Source organism: Cornus florida, unplaced genomic scaffold, assembly GCF_030987335.1.
Source record: "Cornus florida cultivar Cherokee Brave unplaced genomic scaffold, ASM3098733v1 CherokeeBrave_3.0.0_Hap2_Chr05, whole genome shotgun sequence".
NCBI classification, from domain to species: Eukaryota; Viridiplantae; Streptophyta; class Magnoliopsida; order Cornales; family Cornaceae; genus Cornus; species Cornus florida.
The window spans coordinates 78,030,665-78,050,965 of NW_026775575.1; the positions used below are offsets into that span (position 1 = coordinate 78,030,665).

The window sequence follows — 20,301 nt, forward strand, 5'->3', positions numbered from 1 at the left end:
ATCAACTGTAGTGGGTGGCGTTGCCAGCAGTACGGGCGGTGGTAACCGTGAGGTGGACGTAAATTTATTAAATCTTGATATGGGTGTGTGTGGTTTTTGTATATAAATGGTTTGGGAATCTAACTAGCCACAAAATTTGATCCAAGGACATGAAATCCAAGGCATAATAAAGTTCATAATCACTTAATTAGAGGCTGCGTAACACAAACGATTGCGAGTATTGATGGAGCTTATACACATATATTATAACATGGAATCAATGTATCGTCAATGGTTGCTAAAATCCATGATTGTAGGGCCCGTAAGCTTCATAGCCAATTGTCCATGTGGCTCCATTTCTGGCTTTTGTATTGCAAGTTGAGCCTACCACTTTTATTAAAATGCTGGTGACTTGCTTATCAAAACAATGCACTTTTATATTTGTCCATTTTGATACGTTAAACTTTGAGTCTATCTAGCTAAGTATAATCTTACTTAACAAAGAAGCAGTTTACTTAACTTTTTGATCAAACCCCATTTCAGTTACTAATTCAAAATAAAATTTCTATAATTTATTGGGTAAATTACACCGACCTCTCCTGAAGTTTGGACAAATTACAAATGGGTAGATCGTTTAATGTTTATTACCTTGACCATCCTTAAGATTTGGTGCTTGTGCTCAATGATAACCCTAGTGTTTTCTTTCCGACAGACTTATGGACCAAATTTTATAGAGTAGTGATTTAGGGACCGAATTCGACAGTTACCCCTTTTACCTTATTTTCTGGGTCTGTCCCTGCATGACGTTATGGTGATATCATATGGTGGGACCTACCACTACACTCACATAAATCAATTAAATTAGCTAACTACCAAATTCGCGGTCCTTAAATAATTATTCAATTTTATAAAGTGACAATTTTGCCATTCCCTTGTATAAAAATCTTGCTCCTCTTCTATGAAAAGAGGGGCATTTTACACTCATCAAGTCATTAAAATAATAAACGTTGAACGATCTATTTATGTGTAATTTATCCAAACTTTTAAAAAAGGTTAGTGTAATTAATTTAATTAGACATAATATACTCTATGCAAAGACCATGATCTACATAATTTGAAGAACCATTTTGCAATTGCAAGCTAGCTAGTAAAAAAAAAACACGTTGAGTATAACAAAAGAAATCAAATCAGTAAGAAGTAAAAAGAAAACTAGTCTGTTTCTCCATTCCATTTAAAATTCTAATGAAAAAAAAAAAAAAAAATCAACCCATTTAATATTCATGCTAGCTAGTCCTTTCCAGCTTTAAATTTTAAATAGTCACAAGTTGTATGATGAAAGACTTTGTTTGACACATTTCCACGAATTGTACATTATGGAATTCAAAACCTTATTTGCAAATTTAATCTCTATTCTCTAAGTTGCTTAAAGATCAGAAAAGCATATTAAAGAATTTATATATTTATAGACCTACTGTTAGTCAAACTCACTGCCCAAAGACACACACACACACACACACACGCAAAAACCTAGCCCTTAATACTCTTATATAAAGGCACTCTTTCAACCCCCATTGTATCCATATGTTTCCTTCATACTTCTACTAGCAAATCAAGAAAAGGAGAAAGAAATCATAGAGAGTTGCATAGAGATGGAGAGGATCAGAAAGTCATGCATTGTGCTGGCTTTCCTTCTTATATTCATCTCCATGGAAGTTGCCATTGTTCGAGGCCAAGGCAACAACAATGGCAACAACAACAACGGCAACAACAATGGCAACAACAACGGTGGCAACAACAATGGCAACAACAACCATGGAAACAACAATGGCAACAACAACAACCCCAACGGAAACAACAACAACAATGGAGGCAACAATAATGGCAACAACAACAACGGAAACAACAACGGCAACAACAATGGTAACGGCAGCAATGGCGGCGCTGTCAAACAGGAAGAAGCTCCCTGCAAAAACAAAGGGGTATGTGAGAAGACTCTCACTTGTCCGGCTGAATGCCCCCAAAGGAAGCCCAAGAAGAACAAGAAAAAGAAGGGATGTTTCGTTGATTGTAGTAGCAGATGTGAAACCACCTGCAAGTGTAAGTCCATATGCTAACCCACTACTATTTTTCTAAACAACAAATGATCTTCTAGAAGACACCATATATATATATATATATAATCCCACTGCAAGTGAAAGATGTCATGTTTATTTATCTCCAAACAATTTTTAAGAACTTTAAATTCATGTTTGCTTTGGAGAACAATTTCCTATTTTTTAAGAACTAAGATTTAGAAAACTGTTGTCTGCTTGATTTGTCATTTAAAAACCCCTTATAATAGAATTATAATGAAAAGACAATTTTCTGAGAACAGAAGAGTTTTAGAAAGCACTAATCAGAAACCATCAACCAACATATTTTTGAATAGTTTTCTATTTTTCAATTTTTAGAATAAAAAAAGGTTGTCCAAAAATTGAACCAAACATCAAAATTATGAATACTCAGTTAAAAAATCCGACTATTTTCATAAAACTGTCTTTTATAATTATTTGAAAACAGATTTTTACTGAATTCTTGAAAATTATTTTCTGAAAAACAGGTATAATATATTATCTAGATGTTCTCTCTATTCCCAACTCCAACTTCTAAGTGGATGTATGTAATTTATTTTACAGGGAGAAAACCCAACTGTAATGGCTATGGATCTCTATGTTACGATCCTCGGTTTGTTGGCGGTGACGGTGTAATGTTCTACTTCCATGGAGCAAAGGGAGCTGACTTTGCCATTGTCTCAGATGACAACCTTCAGATCAACGCCCACTTCATCGGAACCCGGCCAAACGGAAGGACTAGAGACTACACATGGGTGCAAGCCCTCTCAGTCATGTTTGAAACACACACCCTAGTCCTTGCAGCCAACAGAGTCTCTCATTGGGACAACAATGTCGATGCTCTCATCGTGAAGTGGGACGGCGAGGCCATCACCATACCCACCGAAGGAGAGGCTGAATGGAGGCTTAACAGTGGAGAGAGAGAGGTGGTTGTGGAGAGAACTGAAGATGCCAACAGTGTGAGGGTGACAGTGAGTGGTTTGGTGGAAATGTATGTGAAGGTGAGGCCAATAGGAGCAGAAGAGAATAGGGTTCACAACTATCAGTTGCCAAGCGATGATGCTTTTGCTCACTTGGAGACACAGTTTAAGTTCTCAAATCTGTCTGATCTTGTGGAGGGAGTTCTGGGGAAGACTTACAGGCCTGGCTATGTTAGCCCTGTCAAAGTCGGCGTGCCGATGCCGATGATGGGTGGGGAGGACAAGTACCAAACTCAATCACTCTATTCAACACTCTGCAACGTTTGCAGGTTCAAGAGACAATCAGGGTTTGATACGGTTCAAGGACTATCTGAATTTTAATACTTGTCCACCAAAAAACAAATAAATATTGTTTCTAAGTGTATTTTTAAGACAAATTGTTTTGGGTCTTTAGCTTTGTGTTTTAATCAATTATATGTATATTAATAAGGGCTCCAAAATTTGGCCACTAAAATTAATCTGTCATTATCTTTTATGGTTTCTTAGCATTGAATCCGAGCTTTGCAGCCCTTCCTTTCCTCCCACATTCCTCCCCTAAAAAAACAAAAATACGCATTGAGCAAAACAAATTACTTCATTACATGTATTAGGATGGTTTGGGCATCTGATGATGATTTAGACTTTAATCCATCCAAGAGAGAAGGGTAGCAACTTGCAAAAATGTTCATTTAAAGGAGAGTGCATCTCGCTCATTTGAGTCGAAGTTATAAAAACGTTTATTCAAAGGACAGTGCATCGGACTTATTTGAGTCGTATGTGTTATACACGTATATGCATATATTGTACACATATAACTCATTGTGCAACCGACACAACCGATATCTATTCCATTCAAAGGGTGATCACATGATGATATTATTGTGTTCTATCTTTCTTTTAATTTGTTATATTGGGCTTTTGGCCCTTTCTCTACCTTTCTTTTAGGCTTTTGGCCATTTTGCATTTACATTATTGTACACAAATTTTTTTTTTTTTTCTTCCTTCATTTGGAAGTTAAGCTATCTCCACAGGCGCAAAGTGAAAACTATACCTATTAATTTACAATGGAAACTGCTAATAACCTATTAAAGTATTTGCTTATGGAAACTGCTTAAGAAGTTAGCTTTACCCAATTTTAACTCAAAGACAAAAGCAAAAAGCAATTACGTACAGAAATTTCATTGCTTTAATTTACGTACTCACAACCACTTCAATAAGATCTCTTCTGATTTTCCTTCCTTCCAAAGCAAAACTATTAGTTATAAATCTCTCTCATTCTTTCTAATTGATTCTATTTTTAATAAGTCTCTCTCAAATAAATCAAAAAGAAAAGATGCTAATTAGTTCTCATTACAAAAAACCAAACCTTTGCACCAACCTTCATTTGAAATTAGATGCTAATTGAATTTCTAAGTAAAATGACTACTCATGACCTAACAAGGCTAACATCATTTTCACCTCCATAAAACTCCTCTCTCACTCCCCTCAAACACAACATACACACACACACACACACACACACACACACACTTCACAAGCCCCTCCATTTTCTCTCTTTCCAAACACCCCAATTTCCACCACCACCATACTCAAATTTTAAAAATACTAGAAATTAACCAAAATGAATAACCACCTTCTCTTCACTCTCTCTCTCGTGCTCCTCCTCTACTTCCACTCCACCACAACCCTAGCTCAGCTTCCGGCCTCCCCGGCTTTGCCCCCCACACCACCTGGTCCTACCAATATCACCAAAGTACTCGAAAAAGCGGGGCGGTTTTCCATCCTGATCAGGCTTCTAAAAACTACCCAATTGGGTGATCGAATCAATAACCAGATTAGGAAGTCAGACCAAGGCCTAACTATCCTTGCACCCACCGATAACGCGTTTTCTAGCCTAAAATCCGGTACCATAAATTCCCTGACTGATCAACAGCAAGTCCAGTTGGTGCAGTTTCATATCATACCTTCATTTTTCAACACTACATTGGAATTCCAAACTGCGAGCAACCCAATGAGGACAGAAGCTGGAAACAGTAGCTTCAGTGAGTTCCCGCTTAACGTGACGAGCTCCGGCACCCAAGTCAACGTGTCTACCGGCATTGTGAATGCCACTCTGGGCAAAAGAGTCTTTACAGACAACATGCAGCTTGCTGTTTATCAGGTGGACAAGGTGCTTCTTCCCATGAGCATATTTGCTACTGCGGCTACAGCTCCGGCACCGGCATTGGCACCTGGAGCTTCAAAGAATAAGGAGTCATCGGCCGGTAACACTCCGGGATCGGACGATGATTCACCGGCGGCTGACTCTGGTGCAGTCGGTCTCACCATGCATGGAATGTTGGTGTCTATTGGAGTTGGAGTTGCTGTGTTTTTTTAGTGGGAGAAAATAGAGGGTGGAGATTGCACTATCTAGTGGGGTCTGGTGTCTATCTGATTTTGTTGAGTCAGATTGGACGGTGGTGATTGATAACAAAAGTGGGCTTTGAATAATTTGACCGAGTACAAGTGTCGGTTATATATATATATATATATCTGGAAGAGCATTTTGAGTAAATTTGGGCCAAGTAATGTCAAGATTGAATTTCAAGGCCCATTATGTTTTTTCTTTTCCATTTATTAATATGATTGTTTTATATTCCAGCTTCGTGTAATTTGAGATTTTTTAGTATTCTGCCAACTGCCAAGAATGCTATGCATCAGTGAAATTCAATGAATTTTTATGAGATTCCTGATGTTCTAAATCATAGGGCTCAACATTTAGAAATTTATGAATGACATTTTTGAGGAAATATACACTGATTAGAAAGAGTAAGGCCGATTTTACTTGGCTTGTAATACTAAAAATAGTTGTAAAGAATTCAAAAAATAGAAAACTATTTTTAGATCAGAAATATAAGAAAATATGTCTTTTTATAATTGAGTTTTTCTGAAAATTGACCTAAGCAGAGTATTTGTATAATTTTTTAATTTTCAAATTTATTCAAAATAAAAAATGATTAATAAATATATTTATGAGAATCTTACATGATATTCGCACCCAAATTTGGTTATTAATTAATGCGAAATATTTAAGGGATCCGACCTCTCAATATTTAACGTCTGAGGTGAAAGCTTTGCTATTAGACTATTATTCTCTGAGAGTTCTTGATTGATAGGAAGTTCTAAGCTCACAAAATCAAAACCTATCATTGAAAAATATTAAATTGAAGAGAAAACGCCAATCTTGAATCAAAATATTTATAGCTTCTTGTGGTTATGTCTATGAATTACATGCAAAGTATTGGATTGAAGTCGTGGACATATTTATAACATTGAGTTTGTCAAAAATTATTTGACGAATCATGAAATCAAAATGTAAATATATAAATAAATTTTATTTTTTGGAAATAATAGGCCTTAGTTCTCTAAGTCACATAAAACGGGAGTAAGAACGAATTTGACAGTAGGAGCTCAAAATTAATAAAATTAAATTACAAAGAGTGAGATTTGGGGCAAGAACGCGTACCTAGTGTGAGAGTTAAACACGTGAAAGCGAGAATGCTCGAAACATGAGAGCAGTTGTTGAAAAGAATTGTGTGACTTAACAATTACTTTATGATGAAAAATAATATATGTGAAAGAATTTTGACTATTTTACCAACCACAAGAGTTTCTTTATTTTCCTGGAAAGATAAACACATCATTGTAAGAAGGACCAAGACACATTATTGTAAGGAGAACCACAAGAGTGATGTACCGAAAATAAAACCACAAGAGTAGTAGTAGTTAAAATGATAAAAATTGCGGTTCTAGAGTCGGATAATCCGACAACTATGCCAAAATTAAATATTTCTTGCATCCCAACTCCCACACAAATGACAAGAATCATAGGTTGATTGACTGCAGTCATGTAAATCCGAGAATCAAATTTGATTGACAGATTTACTGACGCAAACAGTATGTGTTTTTGTGTGTGTGTATATGTATATATATCGGAAAATGAGACTTTATTCAGCAAAAGAAAGGATACAGTCTATACAGGACCTTATCCCCCCAAAACAAAACCTTATCAGGAGCAGTAATGGAAAAAAAACTCAGTGGAATATTTTCACTCAAGGCTGTAACGGTGCACCTTCCATTAATGAATCAAGTTCAGATAAGAGTAGCCTGTAATTATAATATATTTCGGATCCCACTGCCTCAAATATTTCACAAATTTGTAAGCTACCCAATCCAGTACAACGCACCGCATTCCTATAAACTTAGAGAATAATATCGTAAAGGACCACATACGTTTAGAGTGCTCTTGATAGTATTTTTTTGAACTTAATATACTTTTGGAATCCAATCAGTGCAATGAAAGCAAAGAGTTGATCTAATACAACACATCATTCTTGTCTCCAAAAGATATTTTATGTGCTTGATACACCGAGCACATCACAGTCATGGGCATCGTGCATGTGCGAATTCGTGCACAACACCTGTGAATATAAATGATCAGTACAAGCTCCTTGCCACACATTGTAACGATGCGTTACAGCATGTCTGTGATTAAGACTTGGAGAGGGAAAATAATAATATTAATAATAATAAAAGAAAAAAAATTAAATAAAAGAAGAAGAAGACTGGCAGAGGTTGAAGTCCACATCACACCATACCTTATTCAAAATCCAATGAGCTCATGCCTTTTAGCTTCAGAAATTTGTCACATGCAGTGGTCCTGTTACAGTACGGTTATCAGTCAACTCTTTTCTTTCCTCAAATTTTTAATCCAGCTGCCGGGGTGGTACTATTGTGTTTCACATAATTAAAAGTGATTGGTCGAACAAATTATTTTAATTGATCGGACTAAAAATAATTTTCCTTAATTATTCTTAACCTGAAAATATAGGATAAGCAAAAGAGAGTACCTTAACACGGACATAATGGATGCATATTACTAAAGGAACGCGTACCAAGTCGCTTTTTACTATGTCTCTTACAACATGCAGCTCTCCTCTCCTCCCATTGAACCATCTATTATAAGCTAATGTTCAAGGGATTAACAAACTAAAACTCTAAACCATCTCCGAGAATATCATTTATTAATTTTACCAACAGGTCACTGACCTAGTGGTACCGAGCTTCTACTTTTCAAGGAGAAGTAAGGAGTTCGAGTTTCGATGGAAGCATGTGTATGAGTATCAACTAAAAAAAATATCATTGATTAATTTCCATTGTAGTATTGGCTTAAGTCCATGGTGGAACCCATCGACGCAAACTTGGCTAACTCTTGCTGCAACAAGGGCCTTCCTGGTTGACCGCCACCACCTCCCACGCCAAGAAAATCTCTGGTCATGCTTGTTTCAGCTTCATCACGACTCGGTTCGATTCGCTGTCCATTGCTTCTCATCATCATCACCATATGGTCCAAATTCCTCGCATTGTCACCCACTAATGATGTTGAGTACTTCATGTGATCACCCAACACAAGCCCATTTTCATTAATACTAGCGTCTGGTATTGAAGCAGACATAGAATTCATTAATTCATTCAAGTTCTCGGGCTGGCTCGAGAGAGACGAGCTCATGAGACCAAACTTGGTGCCCAAGAGTGCTGAATTGCTCCTTGTACATCCAATTTGGGATGCTTTCTGTAACAATGCAGTCGCGGACATGTGAGCCAGGGCTTCTTGCTGATTCTGGTTATTGTAATACAACGTATCCATGGTCTCTGAAAAATTACTTCTGTCCTCTTCTTCCAGTTTCAAACCCCCAGACAACGCCGATAAGGAGAGATTGTTGGCATTGTTGTATGATGCTACTTCTTGGCCTCTATTTAGCCGTTGTGACGATAATCCAAACATGTTTGTAGTTGCCATTTGCACCAATTCAGGCAAACTAGATGTTTGGTAATTATTCGGATTACTTGCCATCCCAATATTGTCGAGATGAGAATTGGTGTGGTCCAACCACAGTGGTAACCTAGGCTTGTGCCCATCCACATTCTGCTGCCCAAACACTGCTGAAAATTGGGGATTTCTTGCTGCAGCTTGAGGATCAGTGTTAGTACTAATTGTACTCCCACTAATCAAGTGATCATTTCTGAAGTTCAAGCTTGTTGGAAATGAAGTGAACCTTGCATTTTCTTCAGCTAAAGCATCACAAAAGGCCCTGTGGGTGATGAAGCTATCCTTCCTGTTTGATTTACAGTAATCCCAACTCAACTATATTAATTTAAAAATGAGAAAATGATTCTGAAAAATGAAAAATTATACCCCACATATATATATATATATATATATATATATATATATTAAAAAAAAAAATTCGAATACCATCCGGTAGATATTGATAAGATGAAATCACATGTGAAATCTACATTGAGTAATGTGAAAGAAAAATGATATTTTATGAGACATTTTTAGGTGATTAAGACAAAATTGGAAATGTGACATCATGTGTATCCTACATGAATTCATCCGATAAATGTGTTCTACTATACTCCTCTATATATAGTGGGCCTCTATTACTTATATATACTGTAATTTTTTTTTTCCTACCATTAATTTTACTTTTATTGCAATAGCATTAAATTCAAATGCAAACACTTGAAGCTTATACATGGGTATATATTCCTTCAACAAACTAATCATATAAACCAAAGAATGTCAAACAAAACAGACCAAAATTGAGAGATATATGGATAGTGTTTAAGGTTTAAGGTACAGAGATCGAACCTGGAGAAGATTGTTCCACATTCACATTTGTACTCTCTAGTCCCACAAATCTTGCTATGGGCCTTCCAGTCTGACTGAACTGCATAGAGTTTCGAACATTTCTCGCACTTCCACTTCTTCTCACCGTGTTTTCTGCTGAAATGCTTCTTTATTCCGGTGAGGTCACCGAGGGCTCTGGAAGGGTCGTGGTGCACGCAGCTCTTCTCCGGGCAGATGTACACCTTCTTTCTCACCTCTTTGTTGGTTCTTTGCTTCAGCTTCCATGGCAGATTGTGACCTCGTCGATGTAGCTGCAAGTTCTGGTCTCTCTGGAAACCCTTGTTGCAAATTTCGCACAGGAATCGATTCGTCGCCATGAGAGACTTTGGTGAAAGAGCTATCACTTCTGCATCTGGATCTGTTCAAAACAAAAAAACCCATTACTAAAAAATGTAAATAATAGTGAAAACTTAAAATTAAAATGGTATGAAGTATACTTGCCTGGTGTTCCTGGTAGGTTTCTCTTCCTCTTTATTGGATTAGGGTTAGGGTTAGGGTTAGGGTTTGGATTGGGTTGCTGAATGAACCCTCTGATTGTGGAGGGGATTGAAGAAAGGCCATCATCAGACATCATTAAGAAAGTGATTGAATTGGAAGTAACTTGGCCGGTGTGTTTGTGTGTGTGTGTCCTGAACTAGCTAGCTTAGCTCAACCAAAAGAATAAAAACTGAGAAGACGAGACAGTACCAACCAAAACAAAGTAAAAAACAAAAGCTTAAATGGATGATAACATACAAAACTCCTAGATTACCCTACACTTCCCCAGAAAACAAAGAAACCCCAGAAATTAAAGCTTGTTTCCAAGTCCCTAAAATCTCACCCTTCTTCCTGCTTTGTTTGAATCTTGAAGGAAAACACCAAGAAACTACAAAAGAATATTTCCTCTCTCTCTCTCTCTCTCTCTTTCTCTCTCTCTCTCTCTCTCTCTCTCTCTCTTCCTATGCTCATCTGTTTGTAAGTCATGTAGATATTCTACTCCTTATCTTACACGGCTTCTCTCAAAAAGTCTGCCAGCCATAAGACTCAGGTGGACCACTCTCTCTCTCTCTTGCTGGCTAGCTATGTAATATGTATGTATATCTATTCTTTCTCTCTCTAATTAATAGTAAAACTGTAACTTACCATAATTAAGCTGCTATATGCTCAGAATGCAGTGGGTGAGTAATCCGTGGTTAATGCAACATTCTCTCCGCGTGAAAAGGTTATTTCCGATTTTAAATCCGTAACCTCCAATTAGAAGTCACAGTAAAACAATTTTACCGTAAACTGTGAAGTCATATGCATGGTGTATATATATAATTTATATATATATGAATAAATTAATTTAAGAAAAGTCAAATAATTAAAAACAGTGAAAATGAAAAGTTGAAAGATAGGATCTAAATCTAATCAAAAAAGGGTGAGAGAGATAAAAGTGCATGGCCTTTACAGCCATTCATCAGGTAAAAATGATTGTGCTATAATTATATAATTATATAGATATATATATTTGGAGCGTGCATGTAGAGAGAGAAAGAGTGAGAGAGGGACATAGAAAGAGAAAGGTATACGGACTCGGTCCGTGAAGTCCTGACTGGGGATTAGGTGAGTGTGGTGGGACTCATCTCATCAGACTGATCTGACTATCTATGTGTGTTTTGCAGTGCGATGAAATTTGATAGAATACAAATTTAACGAAGACAAGAGATGACTGGTACCGCTTGATATGTCGCAACCATGCACCTCACGAGACACATATATACACACACATATTATATTATTTTCTCCCTCTCTCTATATATGTATACATGTATAGATAGATGTTTTCTCTCTCTAACTCGTTTATCTAGAAATTCCCTACACAGATGGTGGTGGGTGAGAGTTCGGAGAATCTATTCCGAGTTCATGACTCAGTATCTTATGTCAATCTGGAGTGGAGTACTCAGCACAGCACAGTGAGCTGGTAATTGTTGCCATTTTAAATGACAGTGCAGTACTGTAACGTCACATTCTTCATTTCTTTCTGTTCCTTTACCTAGTAGAGTAAGTTGTCTTTTTACTCCAAAATAGGTATACATGTATCCACTATCTCTCTCACGGGTTCATGGACGGTTGAATCCTCAGCTGTTACAGCATGCGTAATGTAATAATCTGACGGTCTGGTTCATTCATAAGTGCAAGTGATTCGAGCCATCTACCATAACTACATCAAAAAATTCAGACTGCGTGGTAAAAAAATTAAGGTCATTGGTAATGATCGAGCATATATTTATTTAATGACAAAGACAACAATGAGTCTCAACGAGGAAAATATTGACAAAGAAAAACATTAATTAAACAGAATTTTATCAAGACTTACTCTTTTTGTGCCAGATTAGGTCGAATTTAATGTGTTTTGATAATTTGCATTTCACCAAAAATATCTTCAAACCATCATTTTATTTTTTATTTTAGAGTAATGATACTCTTGCTAAAGGGTTGCTACCGACTGAACCATTCATTTTTTTAACACGGCCGGAATTGGTTATTCACCATGAATCTCTCTCTTCCTACAAGGAATGTTTTTTTTTTTTTTTCCTCTATAAGAGAGAGCCTTTGACTCTTTGAGTTTCTCCAAATTTACCATTGATACAATCAATCTTACAAAGGAATGTTAAGTTTGCACTTCAACTTTGTTAATTAATTGGATTTAATACTTTCAAAATTAATAAAATAAAATTTTAAATTTTAAAAAGATTACAAATAATAAAATTTTCTAAAAGAAAATAATAATTAAATAATAAACTAAAACATGAAGGAAAAGGAAAATAAAGGATTAACGTACTAATGAGATCTATCAATATCTTTGAAATTTTTTCTACCAATATAAAATGAAATGGCAGGATACAAGTTATAATTTAAGCAAAAACTTATAAATAAGACAATTATAATAATAAAAAAATTAATTTTTTTTTTTTTAAAAAAATGGGGAGATGACACGATTATATCACAATAGCTTTTCAAAATTTAAGTACTTTAAAATTATATATTGTGATTAATTTTTGAAAATTGGTAGTTAAATAATAAAATAAAAATGAAGAATATGAACTACTAAAGAATTAGCTAATGAGATTTACCAATATCAAACGATATGGCTTGATACAAATTATAATTGAAGCAAAAGCTTATATTATGAGACATCTATAATAAATATTTTTTGAAAAAATAAAAATATATGTGTCAAAAGTGTGGAGTTTAAAAGTTTTACTAGAGACAATCATTATTTTATAAATTTGTAATTTTTATAAGATTTATAAACTATCATTATATTTTATAAATTTTGAAAGTAATTAAATCCAATCAACAAAGTTCATGTGCAAACAAAAAATAAAATAAAAATCCAACACTCATTTGTATGGTTGATGGTATCAATGGTAAATTTGGGAAAACTCGAAGGCTTCCTTCTTTTTAACAGCAAAAGTTGTGCATTTATTGTGAAATGAGGGATCTTTTTGAGTAACTAATCCGCACAAGCTTTCCTCAATAGTATTATTATTCCTTATATATATATATATATATATATATATATTTGTGAGGTTTAAAAAACTAAGGTAAATTGCAATGATACCCTCTGAAATTTTGATTAACACCACGGTCAATATCTTTTTTTACATTAACACCTTCCGAGATTTCAAAAATATACATTAACACTCCCTCCAGACCTTTGAAATCATATGAAATTACCTTTTAACCTTTTGACTCATCAACAACTACATTTAAATCATAAAATTACAAATTTAACCTCCTAACTAATTTTAATGGACCAAACTAACCTCTTCATCTCTTATATACATATAAATATAGTTTATATATAACAATAATTATACCACCATAAGCACCACCACACCAAGAAGCCACCATCACCACCAACACAACATAAAAATAAAAATAAAAAATAAATTTGTTTGAAATAGCCCACTATACACTACCATAACCACACCCAAACATTACCACATGCAACCACCACCACCACAGTAAAAAAATTATTAAAAATAGTCGTGGTCAACCCATACTTATACGTCTCAAGCGTCACCAGAACCACCACCACGCCATGACAACACTACCATTGCCATTATACCAAGACAACACCACCAACACACCAGACGTTACCAGAACTACCACCACCACAATAGAAAAAATAAAAATAAAAATTTTGAAACACCCCTGATAATTGATCTAGACACCACAACAACCACTACTAGAGTAGGAAAAAAAAAATAATAATAACCACGACTAGCCCAGACCAACCACAACGGGAAGAAAAAAAAAAAAAAATAGTAATGTCCAACTCAGACACCACCACCAGGCACCACCACAATAGAACGAAAAAAAAAGTTAAAAAGAGCGATAGCTGTTTTTATCTCACCATTCCCACCAATTCTCTTCTGTCTTCTCACACCCACTTTCCTACCCATACTCGTCTCAATCACAAATCCAACACTACCATAACCACCACATCGCAACATTTTCCTCCCAAATTATGGCAATTAACTTGCTTTAGTCGCCATCTCCTCCACCGCCAATTACATTTCTTTATCGGCCTCCACCGCCACTGGTGAGAAGAATAACGAGGGGTGTAATTTACCTCCCCCCCCAAAAAAAAGTAAGAAAGAGCAGAATGAGAGAGATCGGGAAGAGAGAGGGAATGTCGGCGGCTATGTGCTAAAATGAAAAGATTAAAAAAAAATAAAAAAATAAAAATTAAAGATTAGGGCAGAGAAAGAGATTTAATGATGAAGGCAGTTTTGTCAATTAAAAAGGTTGATATTTTGTAAATTAATTGAATTAAATAATCAGGGACAAATGTGACATTTGAAACCATATGTGTGTCATTGTTAAAAGCATCTAAGTGACATTGACTGAAATCTCAAGAGGTGTCAATGCAATTTACCCAAAAATTAAAGTAGAAATCTATTGTTTTTGGTAGGTTTGCAATAAAAAATATTTAAATTCTCCTCACCCAAATTTATCAAATTTAGCATTTTTCAACCCTACACTCCAAAATCTTAACCCCTCATCCTATTTTAATTTATTAATTTTTTTATTTTATTTTTTATAATCCTGTATCATAGCAATTTTCAACTTACCTATCAAAAATTTGTATGAAAAATTTTAATTCTTAAACTCAAATGGCCCCGGTTTAATTGAAGGTATGGATTTAAAAATATGGGTAGTGTTGTTTGATAACTCAATTCAGTGCTTAATTCTGAACGAATTAGGCGCTTATTCAATTAAGTGTGTTTGATAACATAATTTGAATATAGACAATAAGCGTCATTTAGAATGGAGTAAAATTTCAAATACATGGATATCACTTGTCACTCAATGCTAAAAATTCAAAAAGATATAAAAAAAAATATTTATTTTTTAACTACAACTTAAAGTTTTCAACATTATCAGCGGGCCAATGGTCTAGCGGTATCAGCCTCTTACCTCTCAAAGGGGGTCAGGGATTGAAATCTCAGAAAAGACGTGTGTGTAATTACCAACTAGGAAGGAAAAAAAAAAAAATCAACATTTAAAATTCAGTTTTTAAAAATTCTAATACTTAATTTCCAATTTTATCAAATAACACTAATAAACAATATGAATATAAGTGCAAATAATGGGAATTTAAGATGCAAATAACTTGTCCAAATAATTTATTAGCATAAAACCCATGCATTTAATGATGTTTAACAGCAGGAATAAAAGTGCAAAAATGGAATTTATGATGTCTATATATATATATATATGTATAATCTGTCAAACAAATTCGTACAATTATGTTTATATTAAGAAAAATAATTCTTATATCGAATAATTGCGTGACCTGCCGATCAAAACTAATACCAGTGGGACTAGTCTAGTATTATATCAAGTACCTCAAAATATAAAAGGTCAGTGGACCTCCGTGGATCCTCAATTTAGATTTTTTTGTTTTTTTTCCTTATTTTGGAAGCTCCCATTTGAAGAAGAACTCAATATATATAATACACACATAATTAGTACTTATATTTTCTAAGAAGTGCTGAAATATTACAGTTTTTATATATTATTTTTTATATTTATTTTTTATTATACAATTTCAAATTTTATTTTCACATTACTAAATGGGCCCCTCCAAATTAATGTTTCTTGGTCCACCTGATTAAATTGCATGCATATAAAAAGCCAACAAAGTTTCAAGACTCCACCACCCCATTACCGCGAACACAAGTCTGCAGTTGTGACACAATCAAAATGGGCAAACTCTTTTTACCTGAAAAAAAAAAAATGGGCAAACTCTCTCTTTCATTGCTTCTGGTTTTGCTTGTTTGTATCTCAGGTATGTTTCATGTATATATCTCTTGAGCTTGAGCACCTGTCAAATGTAGATTTTGTAGTCATCTTTTGTTAAATTAAAATTAAAATTTAGAAATTTAGAATTATTAATTAATTAATTAGTTATTCAATGCATTATATAATTGTTCTCAGCAAGTATAGTCTTATACTTTAGAGTTCTGAATAATAATGCTATTAAATATATCTTTCTCAACATGCATAAGTAAAAAAATCATTCATTCATTGTTCTAAATCATTCATTCATTGTTCTAAATCATTCATTCAGTTGTGCAACTATGAGCATTTTTTTTTTTTTTTAAGAACTAATTGGAATTAGGCTCCGTTTTTTAGAAAATATTTTTTTATTTTTTCGAATTTGGTTATCGTAAAATATTTACAAAGAAAAAAATATTAAAATTTAACAAAAATAACTTATACATTAATTTTCGACAAGTTATTTTATATGTCCCGTCTGATGAACTCGACTTTAACATCGACTAGAATTTTGCCAAGCACTAATAAAATAAAAATAGAAAATATTTTACCTAAAAACTAAAAATATTTAAAAATATTTTACGTCAAAAACAAGTGGAACCCAAATGAAAGAAGAGCTTTTACAATTTTGAATGAAAAATTGTGAATCTTTTAAAATTGGAATTCTTAAACCACGATGAGTACAAAAAAGTGTGAATAATTACTAAAATGCCCACAATGAAGTACACGTGACTTCACCACCATGAGTATAGATTAATCTTTTATCTACCTATTGTTTGCCACAACTGTACATGTCACATTGATTGAGATAGGGGAGTACGTTGGGTCCAGCACTCTAGACCCTCCCTCCTATAGTACTGCAGTTGAAGTCGCAATGTTGTCGATTATATTAATTTTTTTAGAAGATGATCCTTTGACAGATTTTTCTATATGTTATATACTTAGTGTTGCATATCTGAGTCCTTTATATTCATCAACATGTATGAGTTGAGGCGCCGACCTTTTTAAGGACTACCGAGGGCAGATACTCCCAAAGATTTTTTTTCTATTTGTATTATTATTTATAATTTTTGTTAAAATTTTGAAAATTTCCTCTTTTAATTTGTAATTTTTAAAAAAATACTCTTTATTAATTGATAAAAATATCACACTTCACATCCTTGCCGCCACTGATGTTTTAAATCTAAAAGATAATCATTTCTTTTTCACTCTTTACCACGCGTCCGTTGCATTCATGATTCAATTTTTTATTTTTCAACATCACTCCTAAAAAAATTCCTGGATTTGTAAATGCATAAGATATATATATATATATATATATATATATATATATATGTACACACTACAATTTCTTACATGAAAATGATGAATTAATTAATTGTCCTTGTGCAGTGACAAACATGGCAGATGGTTGTGGTTACGTGGAGGTGATCGGCGGTGGCTGTCCTGATCAAAATGCATGCCACGAAACTTGCCGGACGTGTTACGTAGGCATTGGGCTTGTAGAAACATACTGCGTGAAACCTGGTGGAGGAATTAACTGGGAGAGATGTCGATGCGTCTTTAGAAATGGTGCACCTTGTCCACCACCCGCATCAGGGTGTCCTAAACCACCACCTGCTGCCGCTGCCATCGGCCGTCGTCTGTTGCCTATTGATGGAAATTAATATATAGAACTCATCCATGTGTACTCTCTCATTTATCATGAAATAATTTAAGTATTAGTAAATTCATATCAGTGCGTTGAGGCATGAAATAAATTTTCACCATAGCTGGTTAGTTACTTCTTAGAGTCTTACAATTTTTGTTTTCTAGGATATGATTTATGGAAATCTTTTCTTTGGTTGGCTAACGTATGTATTATGTACCTTTGCCCGCAAGAGTTGCGATACTGAGTCCAAAAAACTATAGGAATCTTGTCCAATCATATCAAAACACGTAATGCAAAAATTTGAATATCTAAATTTTCGAATGCTATATCATTTTTCAACAGGGGCAAAGGTAAATGGGGAGCTTGCATGATAGGCTACATATTTAATTAAAAGTAATAAGTAATTGATTAATATTTTTGGAATTTGAGAGGTTTTCGAATATATTTGCATAATGGGCCAGGCCTGTTATTAACGGCCAAATTGAGCTAACATTTAGGGCTTAACTTGGGCTTCAGACACACCGGTGACTGGATATCGTAACTGGGTAAATTTTGTAACCAAGCAAAAAATTCAGTCCACACAAGCTTTGAGCTTGGACCCATGTTATTAATTTGGATTGGGCCCAAAAGATGGCTCAACCTTAGGGCTTGTTTTGGATGGGCTGACATATCTACCGGAGGAGGGTAGCCTGCCCATTTACATGGTGCATAATCGTGTGACGACAACATAGGCTGTGCACGAATCCCATTTGTGTGAGGGGTGATGAGCCCACCGCATGATGTGTCATAGACCCACCACTCCGCTGAAAGAAATAGAATTGGAACAGTATAAATTATTATTATTATTATTATTATTATTGTGTTTGTATGGATTAAAATTTAAATGTTTTATATATAATGAAAACTATTGGTGGAGAAAAGCAAATTATATATAAATATATTCTTCACTCTTTCAATTTCTGTATATTTTTGTTGGGTATAATTATAAAAGGTTGTAAGTAAATTATGTACACGAAAATATATAGGCAGAATTGAATTCAAATTATTGAGTAAATTTAAGGGTTTTGTGATAAGTCTTATTATTATTATTTTATCTCTTTCTTATGTTAAGATATTTCCTATATTAAAAAATTTGTTTTAAAAATACGCAAAACAACTAAATAAGTAGTTACCTAATTTGATATAAAATCAAAAATTTGATACTCACGGGTAAGTAGCTTCACCCTATTCATCCCTTGTATATTCCAATAACAATTTAGCACATCAATTTTAATAATAAAATAATTCACATTCTCCTGTATTTTCTCAGATCAATCATTGAATAAAGGTGGATTATTTTTTATTAATGCTGATGTGGTAAATTATTATTAGAACACATAAGTAGTGAGTAGTTAAGCATTATCCTTTAAAAAAATGCCTTAGTTTGGTAAAGAACACGAATTTAAGTGCAAATAATGCGTTTTTTTATTTTTATTTTTTTAGAGCAAATAATGGGAATTTAAGATGTATATAAGTTATCAAAATAATTTCGTGGTATGAAACCTGTTGATGAAGGATTCTGCGCAACCTGGATCTGATCTGACTTCCTGAATAAAGAGAAGAAAAAGTGATCCTACGAACACCGGTGTGTTGCCGGTGGAGTAGGCTCCGACGAACAAGTCAGTGTGAATGATAATCTCCCTGGAGAAATCGAGAAATTGAGTTAGGGTTTATTGCGTACCTCAAAACGTTGATTCCCCCGCCTTTTTTATAGGGCTTAGGTTAAGATGTCACGTAGAATTACCTTATTGTAATATGTAGACTTAATCCTCATCGTAATCTTTAATCCTTATCACAATCTGTAATCCTTATCGTAATCTGTAAAACCTATCTCAATCTGTAATCCTTATCGTAATCTGCAGAGCCTATCTCAATAGTGCGTTAATTTAGTAATCTTCCCTTAATTATGGATATTTAAATTATACATCCATCAGTTGCCCCCCGTTTCGGAGGATTGCTTGTCAAACCACCGGAACGTTAATTCCAAAATATCACACAATAATATATAGTTAGAATTGTGGAGCCTTGTCCATTAGCCTGACTTATATTGTCATTTCGCGAATACAGTCGGGGGTCATAGTATCATATTGGCAGCTCGTATATGTGGCAAGCTCGTATATTTGTCGTATATTGGCAAGCTTATATATTTGTTGTAGTGCCACATTGGCAGCTCGTATATGTGGCAAGCTGCTATGCTGGTAGTCTACCGTTATGTGGCAAGCTGCCATGCCATGCTGCCGTGGCAAGCTGTCCTGCTGGCATGCTGCCTTTATTTGTCAAGTTGCCCTGGCAGGCATGCTACTTTTATTTGGCAAGCTGCCCTGCTGGCATGCTGCCTTTATTTGGCAAGCTGTTATGCTAGCATACTGCCGTTATTTGGCAAGCTGCCCTGCTGACATACTGCCTTTATTTGGCAAGCTGCCCTGCTGGCATACTGCCTTTATTTGGTAAGCTGTCCTACTGGCATGCTGCCGTTATTTGGCAAGCTGTTCTGCTGGCATGCTGCCTTTA

The 20,301-nt window shown here is 34.7% G+C and overlaps 3 protein-coding genes across 4 annotated transcripts; 2 read left to right on the forward strand and 1 right to left on the reverse strand.

The window, feature by feature from the left end:
* The first annotated feature begins 1,628 nt into the window (after positions 1 to 1,628).
* Positions 1,629 to 3,391, forward strand: LOC132309519 (uncharacterized). Its single transcript, XM_059807822.1, has 2 exons — positions 1,629 to 2,076; positions 2,655 to 3,391. Exons 1-2 carry the CDS (start codon positions 1,629 to 1,631, stop codon positions 3,389 to 3,391), a joined length of 1,185 nt encoding a protein of 394 aa, XP_059663805.1.
* Positions 3,392 to 4,560: 1,169 nt separating this feature from the next.
* Positions 4,561 to 5,661, forward strand: LOC132310238 (fasciclin-like arabinogalactan protein 11). Its single transcript, XM_059808436.1, has one exon. It carries the CDS (start codon positions 4,671 to 4,673, stop codon positions 5,424 to 5,426), a length of 756 nt encoding a protein of 251 aa, XP_059664419.1. The 5' UTR covers positions 4,561 to 4,670; the 3' UTR covers positions 5,427 to 5,661.
* A 1,693-nt stretch (positions 5,662 to 7,354) lies between these two features.
* Positions 7,355 to 10,752, reverse strand: LOC132306980 (zinc finger protein BALDIBIS-like). 2 transcript variants are annotated; one of them, XM_059804609.1, is made up of 5 exons: positions 10,227 to 10,752; positions 9,747 to 10,143; positions 7,939 to 9,204; positions 7,687 to 7,748; positions 7,355 to 7,509 (listed from the first exon to the last, which is right to left on the reverse strand). In XM_059804609.1, the coding sequence occupies exons 1-3, from the start codon at positions 10,357 to 10,359 to the stop codon at positions 8,235 to 8,237; spliced, it is 1,500 nt and encodes a 499-aa protein (XP_059660592.1). In that variant the 5' UTR covers positions 10,360 to 10,752; the 3' UTR covers positions 7,355 to 7,509; positions 7,687 to 7,748; positions 7,939 to 8,234. The 2 variants fall into 2 exon arrangements, with proteins under 2 accessions (XP_059660592.1, XP_059660591.1); XM_059804608.1 differs by having other exon boundaries at positions 7,687 to 9,204.
* Positions 10,753 to 20,301: the final 9,549 nt, after the last annotated feature.